This window comes from Barbus barbus, assembly GCF_936440315.1.
Source record: "Barbus barbus genome assembly, chromosome: 15".
Lineage (NCBI taxonomy): Eukaryota > Metazoa > Chordata > Actinopteri > Cypriniformes > Cyprinidae > Barbus > Barbus barbus.
Genome location: NC_136743.1, coordinates 9,418,672 through 9,430,853, shown reverse-complemented (window position 1 = coordinate 9,430,853; position 12,182 = coordinate 9,418,672). Strand labels below are relative to the sequence as shown.

The 12,182-nt window shown below is 39.8% G+C and overlaps 1 protein-coding gene across 1 annotated transcript in view; it reads right to left on the bottom strand.

Annotated features, from left to right (window-relative positions):
• Positions 1–12,182, bottom strand: part of LOC306881283 (SPRY domain-containing SOCS box protein 4-like) — a 49,612-nt gene that overhangs the window by 27,209 nt on the left and 10,221 nt on the right. The window contains exon 2 of the mRNA XM_079435295.1: positions 9,180–10,059. Coding sequence (XP_079291421.1) covers positions 9,180–9,885 — 706 coding nt within the window. The 5' untranslated portion in view covers positions 9,886–10,059. The remainder of the gene's footprint in view (positions 1–9,179; positions 10,060–12,182) is intronic.

The window sequence follows — 12,182 nt, the reverse complement described above, 5'->3', positions numbered from 1 at the left end:
GTTTTATTGTTTTTGTCTCGTTTTGCCGGGACACGTCATCACAATACGGTAAGGGGCGTAACATTTCTGTCACGCGCTTGAGGTATTCGGCTTATCACAACGCACTGGATAGCTGGCCAATCAGAGCACACCTCGCTTCTCAGAACGATGTGCTTTGTAAAAATCAACGCGTTTCAGAAAGGCGGAGCATAGAGGAGCAACAAAAATGTACAATATGTGGAAAATAATGTATTTTTTGAACCTTAAACACATTGCATTACACCAAATTCACAAAATAATGTTCTTTTTAGCAACGTCATATGACCCCTTTAACATTCTAAGACACTTTGTTTTAACTAGAATATTATGACAGTAATTTACTAGACACTTAAGACAATAATTAACTAACAAACATATACTGACATTCATTTACAATCGAAACTAAGTAACTAACTAGCATACTGTAAAACTTACAGATATTTAGTCGTTTACATTTTAAGACACTTGACACCAACTAACTAGCAAACTAAAAAACATACTGAAATACAATATAAATTAAACTAAGTCACATTAATTTACATTTTAGGAGCCTTGTAACTAACTAAAACAGATACTTACAGTCATGTACTTTTTAAGACACGTGAAACTAACTAACAATCTAACTAACTTATACATACTTACAAATATACTGACATTCAATTACATTTAAAGAGTCTTGACATTAACATACAAACCAACTAGGCTAACTAACTAACTGATATTGACATTCATTTACATATTCACATTTGCCTCGAAAATTGCATTATTTTTCACATAATTTACATCATTACAATACCTCTCTCCAAAGTCTGGCACAAACGGCTCGATTAGTTCCGGTTTGATGAAGGCACGCCTTCCGAAAAACAAAATGTGTTGTGATTGGTTAGATGTCCCAGTGCTTTGTGATTGGCGAACAGCTTAGATGGCGTTTCAGTACTGCCCCACCCCTTGCCAAAGCAGCAAGTTTATCAATGTGGCCATATCAATTCAGACCTCGAGAATATTGAACTAGAGGATCACACAGAACCTTAGCACGCACGGATATTGCAAGACATATTAAAGTGGTAACGTTATTCTTGTTTTTTTTTTTTGGCTAAATCATGTTTTAGATCCGATGTCAACAACAGCTTAAAAATAACTGCATTGACTATGTACAGATAAGTGCAACAGTAATATGTATTATGTTTATTGTTCTTTAATTCTAACATTATAACATGAATTGCAGTGAAACTGTTATACAGTTGAATTTATTTATACCATAGTCCCACAGACCGCATATATATGCAAATTAATTCTGTCAGCAGGAGGTGCTGTTGGAGTAGAGATCAAGGTTTCCCCGGTAACGCTGTACACAAAGCAGAGCTTCCCTCAAACACTGCTTTATCAGACATTTCATGCAAGATGAAATGAAAATTACATCCAAAATTTTCTGAAAACAGTCGGTTTCCTTCAGAAATAGAGTGATATAAAAACACCCGCACCGGGGTTATTTTGAAACGTGCAGTGCTCAACCAAGCGTTCTCCCCACCCCCTCAACCGTTCGAATTTCCATAGGCGGGATTTATTTTTGTGACATCACAAATACAGGAAAACAACTTTGTAGTCAAAATGAGCTGATCGTTGTAGTTCTTGAAAAGGGATTTTTTTAAAACGAAATATCTCCCTTTGGAGTGGACTTTGAGATTTGTAACTTTGTAGATCTTTTACACTGACTAAAATTCAAAAAGTGAAAAAGCATAATAGGACCCCTTTAAGACACCTGGCAGACTAACATACTAACATGTTATTTTTTTCTTTTACCTTATTACCTTTTATTTTTAATCATATAGGCCTACACAGCATGTTTTCCATTTCTGTGAAATACTTCAACTCAATTAATTAGTCAATTGTAATGAATTCTCCATATCAATATGTGTCATATTAAATAAATGTCATCACAACATTTTCATGGCGAACAAAAAGTTTTTGTTCAAACATTAAATGTAGTTATGCTGGGCGTGATGGCATTCCTTGAAGTACACTGGAGAACCATGTAAACTCCAGGGTACGGAATGACATAATGAATATAATAAGTGCCATGGTGTATATCAAAGTACAATACTATCATCTGATATCATAGCAGTACTATGGCAACATAGGCTATTCTTTTAGAGGAAAAGATAAGTACATCTGAGGTCACTATACTGTGTCTACAGAGACACTGAACCTGCAAATAGATAAGATTACACAAAGTTATGATGAAATGCTCGATAATAGATAAAAAGGGAAATTCATGACAGGATTACAAATATCTGGGGCATTTTTGGCACTTTCAGAGTCTTTTATTTATTTATGCCTGGTTTACAGTTGTTTATAATGTAGGATTCACACTGCATTCGTAAGCTCAGTTCATGTGTGACACAGCAGGTGTCCCCATCCCGCTGCTGACTGACAGATGCTGATGGGCCAATTAAAAGGCATGACAGCATTGCTCTGACTCCCTTATCCAAATGCTAATTTCCCACAAGCCTCTGGATTAACACACAAAATCTGAGCCAGCTGCTGTCATCTGCCGATTAGAGACAGAAGAGGAGAATAAACACACATGCAAACACACTTGGGCTGCTTTCCAATTTCCATGCTATCTGTCTTAAAACAATAAGCACGATTAGACTTAATATGTCTCGAGTTATAGTATCTTGAATACAGTGTTTGACGAATTCATGAGAGCTTTTTTTTGGCAAATATTGATCGCAATCCATTATTACTTTCTGGTGAACATCTTGACTATGCTGGTCCACCAGCTAGACCAGCACTACCTATCGGTACCAGCATGAAAATTCTGGTTTAAGCTGTTTTTAGCAGGGCATGACAGCCTAGCGTTTAGTGTAGGTGTTTTAAGAGACTCAAACATCAAAGGGAAGAATATAATACAGCTTAGCAAACATAGCTTAGGTTTTAAGGAACAGATGTGGCCCAAACAGCACTACTGAGTCACACACACACACACACACACCCCCAAGAGAGCCTGACGGTAATCTCTCCGATAAGATGCAGACGACCCTGCCAACTTATTAAGCGAGTGCCTCAGGCCAGCAACACCATGCAGCGCTAACCCACTGACCCATATAGCAGCCCTCTCCACTTAGCTAACACATCTCACACAGACAGAGAGACATCACACTGTCATACGAAAGAAGAAAAAAAAAAACTTTATTATAATGCTCATTTGTAACATTTTGAATTTATTGTTTGTTATTGTATAAAATATTATTAATATAAATACAAATAAATAACTAAATATGAAATAATTTTTTAATGTTGTAAAAGTATGTTATAAAGGGTCTTTACATTTTTTTTCATTAAATTATTATAGAAAATACATTATATAGGCCTATTATCAAAATAATTAGTTTTGCACATCCATCCCAGCGCTCCTACCACATTGTTGCATGTTCCTGTATGGGCAAGCAGATTCAAGGGGACAGTGGGACACTGCGCACATCTCAGGGATTGTGTTTACACAACAGTCGGCTTTTGTGTCTTTCCTTGTTCGTTTGATCACAGACTGACAGTAATTATCTATGTAGCACGCGTTCTACATTCTCTGTATACCTGCCCTCGTCTCGTCCTCTCTGTCTCTCTCTCTCTCTGATGCGGAGACTGAGAGAACATGCTATTGGAGTGGGAATGTGGATGAGACGCTATTGTGTGATGAATCATAGCTAGAGCTAATTGGTGTTTTAATCCCTGACAATACAGGGCACAGTGACAGCAGCCTTCTGCCAGTCAGAGAGCAAATGAGAGAGAGAGAGAGAGAGAAAGAGAAAACACAGACAGATAGAAGCTCTCCGCCATCTCTCAATTATATCTACTCTGTGTTACACATTCACAACGGGGCGATGCATGTCAATTTCCCGCTCATTTCTTGGTTGGACGCTGGCAATTAGTGTATGTTTATATACAGTCAAACGGTTCTCTGTTCATCTTCCTCATTACTAATGGCATAATGGCACTGGATGTGGAGAGACTGGTTGGCTGACCTCATAATCACAAAGACTTATGGGTCATAGACATAGCATTGAGCGATGCAGCATGTAATATGGTGAACAGTGTCACTGTCTAGTCCTTTCTGCTCACAATGTCAGGCATCCACATGTCACATGATCCTTCAGAAATCATTATTTGCTGATTGTGATTTTCAGGATATTTTGATGAATAGAAAGTATTAATGACAGAACAGCATTTATTTAAAATAGAATTTTTGCTAACATTAAAAATGTTTATACTGTCACTTTTTGGTCAATATAATGTGTTGAATAAAAGTATTATTATTATTATTATTATTATTAATCTTACTGACCCCATCGTTGAACTTATTCAGGTAATATGTTACCTGAAAACTGTAAAATGTACGACACAGGATTATTTTAATCAAGGCTGTCAAACAAGATTAAAATGTATCTTCATTTCAAGCCATTTTAATTCTACTTATTTAAATTTCGATTTACAGTTGGAGTTCCAGTTTGCTACTTCAATTCCAATAGAACTTGAATTAGACCTAGGGGGAAAACAAATCTAAAAATAATTCAGAATGGTGTCCAAACATACAGACAAAAACAACAAGACACAACACACCGGTCAGTAGCTATGTTTCCATCCAAAATTACGAACTAAACTTATGCGGAAAACTGGAATATCGCTTTAAAAATAGTGAATAAAGCACTGTTTCCATCCAGTGAGTTGAAGAGAACAAAATAGTCACTTCCTGATTAACTTGAGCTAAATATCACAAAGAAAATTTTAATTTGCTGCAGTAGGAGAAGGCGCTTTATATAATAATGTTTGCATACAAAACACTATGAACTTCAGAGCGTGCAGACCAAACGCGGTCATGTGATCTTATTTTCGGGGCCTGCTGTTTGGGAGCGCAGTCCTGGGAGTTAATTACAACGAAGCTGTCAGTCCTCTGTCGTGTGTGTCTTGTGTTCCTGCCTCTTGTGTCCTTATTTGGTTTGTTTCCTGTCCTCGTTGAGTGTGATTATTAGTTAATTCTTGTCAGCTGTGTTTTAGTCATTATCTGTAATTATCTTGTGTATTTAGTTCCTGTCTGTTCAGTTAGTTTTTGTCTGGTCTACTCCTTACTCCCCGGTGTTCCTGTGTGTCAGCCCTTCCTTGTCTTGCCCTGATGTCTACATTAAAGACTATTAATTTGAGTTTCATCCTCGTCTCGTGTTCCTCGTTCCTCCCCGTTGTGTGGATAGAAACTTAGCTAGTGAAGTCAATCTACATGTATAAAACAACAAAATAAAATGCAGAAAAAATGTGTAGTCAACTACACAGTCCTCTCAACAATGGAGATCTAAACAGAAATGTGTATTAGCTATTCACCACCACTAAAATAATGCTACAGCAGAAATTTAGTAACAATTCTAGATAAGCTAATCATCTAGTCACACAGGTGCACTAGTTGCCCATCCTGACCCATTCCAAGCATGTGTACCCAGTGTGCACAGTGGTGAGGCTTGTTCAGGGCCTGCCTGCTGCTTTTCATTTGCAGTGTGATGAATCATAGCGGAAGTGATAAACACTATTCCACTGCCATGCGGATAACTTCTCAGGGTGCTGTCACTCACACACACGGTACACAGACATGGGCTCCACCTAGGCAGAAATGTGTCTTACTTCTCACAGTTTCCTTGCTCTCCCTCTCTCTCACACAAAACCTGCACTCGCCTTCTCAGAATTTGTACGCACACACCCATAATCAGACACAAATAACATCTCTTTCCCACACTCACACTCGTCTGAGTTCCTGTTCTCACACAACCAGTGGTTTCAGGCTTCCCTCACAGATACTGAAGTATTCTTGCAGAGTTCCTCTCACTCACATACATGCTATTTTCACTCATATGAGTGTTATAGGTGTGGCGTCTCAACTTATTGAGCTGCCTACTATAATGTCTCATAACCTAGAGAGCTGTCTACCTAGAAAGCATTTCTAGACAATATAGATACAAGCCTATGATGCCCAAATGTTTGATTAAGCAGCTCACTAGGTTTTTAAAAACTGTGCACATGATGCCCCAAAATGCGGTCTCACTATAATTTATGAGACATCAAGCTTATTACCCAAAACTTCCGTCCAATTAGGAAGCTATTTATTTATTCCTTTAAAAATGATGTCTAAGTAGCTCACTGGGTACTGACACAGTCTCTCTCTTTCTCGTGTTTACATTATCTCTTTCTTTCTATCTCTCACAGTCTCTTACCCTAGACACTTTAAACTCATAAGTATCTATTCCAAGACCTATTTATCACAGAGGAGTCTGATTCAGTCAGACAGCTCTGAGTGTGTGTGTAATGAAACTAGTTTGCTATTGTCCGCTGAGATGTGTAATAAGTCAGTGTTGGAAGCATGCTTGCATATATATTAAAATTAAGCCTGGGGTTTAGACTGTGCTGCACATATCTAAAAATGTCACAGCTTACATTTTTTTCGACCTTACTGCATTCATTACCCATGTTTCTCTCTATCACAGTGGCTGCATTCCACAAGGAAAGGTGCTTAACAGCCTCCAGCACGTGACTTAAAACGTGCAAAACACCTAAAACGTGTATATAAACCCACAATCCTCACAGCAAATCTGAACACTACTTTGGAAACCGCAAGCGTCCAAGTGCAGCTCAGTGATCCGGTCCAAAGATGGCTTTGCCAAACACCTCTTGAGATTCACAGAATTCTCTCTCTTTCTCTCTTTCAAGCATTACACATTGCTTCGCTCATTTCATACAGTTTTCCAGCAAATAAATACATGCTTACTAGAAGCTTTGAAAAGATTTCAAACGGTCTTAGGACCACTTACTGAGTTGCTCTTTCCATCTGAAAGGGAGAAAGAGGGCTCTTTCAACTTCAGAAGAGGGGGCTTTGAGAGTGTCCCACTCTGCTCTCTGTCCCCTGATACGGAAACACACCAAGGAGGAGGAGACTCTGTAGAGCGACACCGAGGCCAAAGCAACCTAATCCATATAAACAGGGCTGAAATGACACTGATAGGATTCTGCTTATGGACTTACTGGGTTGCTTATTAAATTAATACTTTGAAGTCCTTTACAATGAAAAGTTTTATGAAGGGATATCGCGCTTTTATTCCTTCAGCATTGACAATTCAATCACCGAAGTCAAACGTCTACAGGGAATGAGGCATTTCATTTGTTGTGAAAATGAAATTGATTAACAAAAATTGTCAGTTCCCCAAAAAATAACAGGGAATTTTGTGATTGTAATTATCAAGAAGTTTATTTATTAATTAAACATTGTTGCCTTTTATCATACAGCTGTTGCTACTTTAAAAAAAAAAAAGCAAGTTACTCAGTATTTTACCATAAACATTCCAAATTTTATCATTTATTGAAAAAAATACTATTTTAAATGTCAAAATGTTTTTTTTTTGTACATACAAAGAAAGTCAATAAGATCCAATTTCATTTGGACCAGAACGTTCTTCACAATTTTTCTTCTTTTGTGTTGCACGGAAGAAATTAAGTCATGCAGGTTTTAGAACGACATGAAGCAGAGTAAGCTAAAAATAAAACATCCACAGGTATGGATGTTTGAACATGGAGTTTCTTTCATGGAGAAACAGCTAAATCTACCAGATGACTCTCTGAATCTCTGTTCACTAAGATGTGAGGAGAAAAAACACCTTGAGGTTGTGCTTTCAAATAAAGCTCAGAGGGTTACAAAAACATGCCTGTGGCTTTAAAATGCCGTTTTACACAAACTCTCTGGCTTATACACACACAGCGTCTGCCTGGCAGGAGCGGATTAGAAAAAAGTGTTTACACAACACATGCTGATGATGGGTGAAGGAGAGTTTCAAGCCTTTACAAACACAGAGGCTCAGTGTTTAGTCTTGTGAATGGTGTGATAGCTCTGAGTGCTTGAAACTAATACATAATCACTTGCACAAAACACACAATATGCAACCATACATACACCGAACTCATAAGCATGTTTCCTGAGAATATCAAAATGAGAGCTTCTACTCATTAACATTAATGCGACGTGAGTTGTAGAAAAGAGCTAAACTAACCAGCAATGTTTTGAGCCTTCCTGCCTCCACTGCCATTGTGTGTTTCATTGTTCCTGCACATTAATAATGAATACATGCCTGCAGCAATGCCCAAGCTTCCTGAGGGACATCGAGAGAGAAGAACTAGACTCCATCGCTTCACATTATGGTCTTGAACTAACAGGACAGAAGACAAGATGCAGTTCTCAGGCTCCCTTTACAGGCTAACTACATCTGTATGTTGAAATACCAACAATTCATGGCTACATGTTCTTGACACCGAACAGTGTTGTTGTAGCTGAACTAGTAGAGCATGGCACAACAAGGTCAGGGTTTTGATTGCAAGGGAAAAAAGAAGGCTGCCTTATGAGTACTCTCCAGGAGAACAAAACATCTTAAACCTGCCTGAGCTGGTTTGCTGGTCAAGCTGGTCTGTTGGCTGATTTTTTAAGGACTTCTGGTGCTTTCCAGCTGGTCACCCAGCTAAACACCAGCTTGGCCAGACTGGGAGACTGGATAGACCAGAGGTGTCTAATCCTGCTCCTGCTCCTGGAGGGCCACTGTACTGCAGAGTTTAGCTCCAATAGTAATTAAACACACCTGAAGCAGCTAATCAAAGTCTTCAGGATTACTAAAAACTTCCAGGAATGTGTGCTGGCTAGTTTGAAGCTGAAAATCTGCAGGACATTAACACTCCAGGAGCAGGACTGGACATCCCTTGGCCTAGACTATCTGAAAATCAGCTTGACCAGGCTGGATGACCAGTTGAAGACCAGCCTGGCCAGGCTGGGAGACCAGCAAACCAGCTTAGGATGGTTTAAGACATCTTTTTTTCAGCAGGGTAAATGTAATTCAGATTTTAAGTAGAACAACACCATGAGCTAATCCCCCTGGAGAAATTTGTGGTTAATGCTTTGCTCTGGAGTAAACAGGTGATGGAATTGAACAAGCAATCTTCAGGTTTCTGTGCCTTAACCACTACACCACACCAACCTAATTCAAGCAAGTTTACAAAACCTCCAAGCTGAAACAACCTTTTCAATTAAGATCTATCAAACAGTATCAAACAACTATTCAGATATAATACTGGAGAAAGTGTATACTTACGATCAAGGCCATTGATGTAGCGCATTGTGATCTCACAGTGGCCCCACACTGCACTGACAATGGGGTACAGCTTTTTGCCCTTAAGGCCTCTGAAGGCCACTCCGAGGTACTGTCCGTCCACCATGAAGCTCAACGTACCCTCATCCATGTCCAGCACCACCATCAAGGCATCTGGCAGCACAAAGGCCTCTTCTGGCTCCAGGAAGCTTGGGTATGTGGGTGCAGAAGAGACCGGCCGGTTCTTACTGTTATGGTAGAGCTTATTACGTCCCAGGTCCCAGCCCCAGGACTCGCCATCACTGCCAACTAAAGAAGTGTAGCCCACCGAGTGCAACGGGGCATCTGCCGTGGCCACGCCCACCACCGCATGTGTGCCCCTTTGCCTAGCAGGCCAATGGATCCTCCAAACGTGGAGTCCTCGCGTGTATCCCACCTTTCCGCGAATGCCATCGGTACTCTGGGCAACAGGGTGCCGATGGAAGGTGAGTTTGTCGTCATCCTTGATGAAGATATTAAGCGAGCGGTCATCTGGGTTCCAGGCGTGTCGGAGCTGCTGCTCATACGGAGCAGGGGGCATATCCAGGAGTAGGTCCAGCCGGGCTGGCTTGAAGAAATCCGGCCCTCTCAGTTCCCTCCTCAGGGGCCTGTAGGACGGCTCCCCACGCACATCTACGGACTTGATGCTCCCCGAGATCTTCTGGCCCATGGCTTGGCTAGTTGGAAAGGGTTAGGGAGGAGGGGAGAGGGAAGGGGTGGTGCAACACAGGGGCTGGGCTTCTGGGGTCCGCCGTTACCTCATCAAAGCACCAAGATGTCAGCCTGAGGCCCCCAAACTCACGTCAGCGTCAACGGTGGCGAAAGTGCCAGTCTTACTGAAGCCCTAGGAGAAAACACACCAACATACAATGTCATTAAAACAGCATCAAAGAGACTGCAGGCAGGCATTTAGAACTAAAAGTGTGAATCTCAAAAGTGTTAAGGATAAAAATGGTAACAGAAATAAAGGAAGCACAAAAATAAGAAGACATGAAGATGAGCAGAAAGCGAGAATCATGGCCAACCGCAGCCAGACAGCGTGTAAGAGACTGCCATGGGGAAGGATGTAATAATGAGTGCTGCAGGTGAGAAAGAGACACCTTCTGTATGACATACAGAAACACTGAAGACGCACATATTCACATGACAAGACATGTCACCTCTAGCTCAAAAACAGCCCAGCTTATGTCAACAAACAGCAATAGAGACCCACACATATTGCATTTAAAAAAATCTTATAAATTGTATTCATTCTAAAGAGCTATAGCCACTTCAAACAAACGGTTTGAAACTCTGACATTTCAAGACATTCAATCACTTAGCGACTTTTACAGCATCATTTTGCAATTGCTAGGGTCTTCTGGGTGGTTCCTTGTTGGTCTGCGTGATTGCAAGCAGGCTCAAGTCAAAAGAGCCCAAAATCCACATGATATTCTCATCTCTAAATATGGCTTGGAAGTTCAATGTCTCCACCAATGTAAGATTATTTTGATTGTTATTATTATTATTTTATGGGCTTTTTCTTTTTATAGATAGGACAGTAGAGAGACCACAAGAAAGCACTATGAGGAGAGAAGGGACGGGATCGGTAAAGGACCTCAAGACGGGAATGGAACTCTGGTCTCCATGCGTGAGTGCAGTTGCACTGTATGTCGAAACACACTAACTATGAGGCTAATGGTTATTGTGATTATTTTGATTGTAAATCTGATTGCATAAAAGAGTCATTATTGGTCTTTGCTCATTGAAATGCACATTTTCAGGCACCATTGAAGTCTGTAACAAAAATGGCATTGGATAAGTTACATGAAGAATATGTGCCTTAATACTGCCTGAATAACTCTTAGTATGAGAATCAGCACTAGGGAAAAAATGGAAGCCAAAATACAGCATTATTTATTTCTAGGTTCCTGTGAGAGAAGGAAAAAGAGAGAACAAAAGAGAGAGATTCAGTTCGCATCAGCCTCAATGTCACAAAAATACCTCCACATTAAAAGCCCATTTCAGAGTGTGCTGGAGATGCAATACTGATGTATGAAATGTTAGCAGGAACTTCCTGCTACAGTAAGTGATGCACGGTCTTTTCCTGGAATAAGAAAGTCTCAACCCACATAGCAGCTCTACAAAAAAGACAGTTAGGGGATGTTTACATAAACAGTCTTATTGTGTCCGTTGCATCTGACCATTGCAAAGTATCTAACTGTTTCTTCAGCGCCATGAATGCAGTGTTTCAAAGAAGTCAAAAAGTTCAACTTTGAAAAACAAAGCATGATGATAAACAGCAGTATTTAGCTGTTTCCATATGTCAACGTTTATTTCACTACAAAAAAAGCAAAATGCAGCATAGGGAATTTCAGGAATTTCAATTCAAATAAACCAGTGAATAGTTTATCCACTTCATTAATATGAACCATTAAACAAACTGACTCACTAAATGAATTGAATAAGACATAGAAGAGTGTGTTTGATTACTAGCACACTACTGTAGCTTTTTAGGCTGTTTGTGTGATACAATTAACACTAAACAGTGTCATGTTATACTACTACTTTCAGAGTACAGCTCATTATCGGACAATCTATGATAATGTAAAAACGCCTCAGCTACGATACTAAAGTATGTAGGTGAGTTAGAAGCAGGGCTCTGAACCGGTTCAAGGAAACGACAAAATTTTGATTGGAACAGAACCGGAAACAGAAACAAAGTCAAATTTTATAGTTCCGAACAGAATCGAAAATTTGAAATGGCCATTAACCAGTTAATAACGTTATTTTATCGTTCCATTTAATATTTAAAATTTGCTGTCAACCAATCAGGAATTCAAGTAGCACAGACTATGCAAATGCAGCGAGTGGGGAAGTCGTGGCCTAATGGTTAGAGAGTTGGACTCGTAATCCAAAGGTTGCAAGTTCGTGTCTCGGGCCAGCAGGAATTGTAGGTGGGGGGGAGTGAATGTCCAGCGCTCTCTC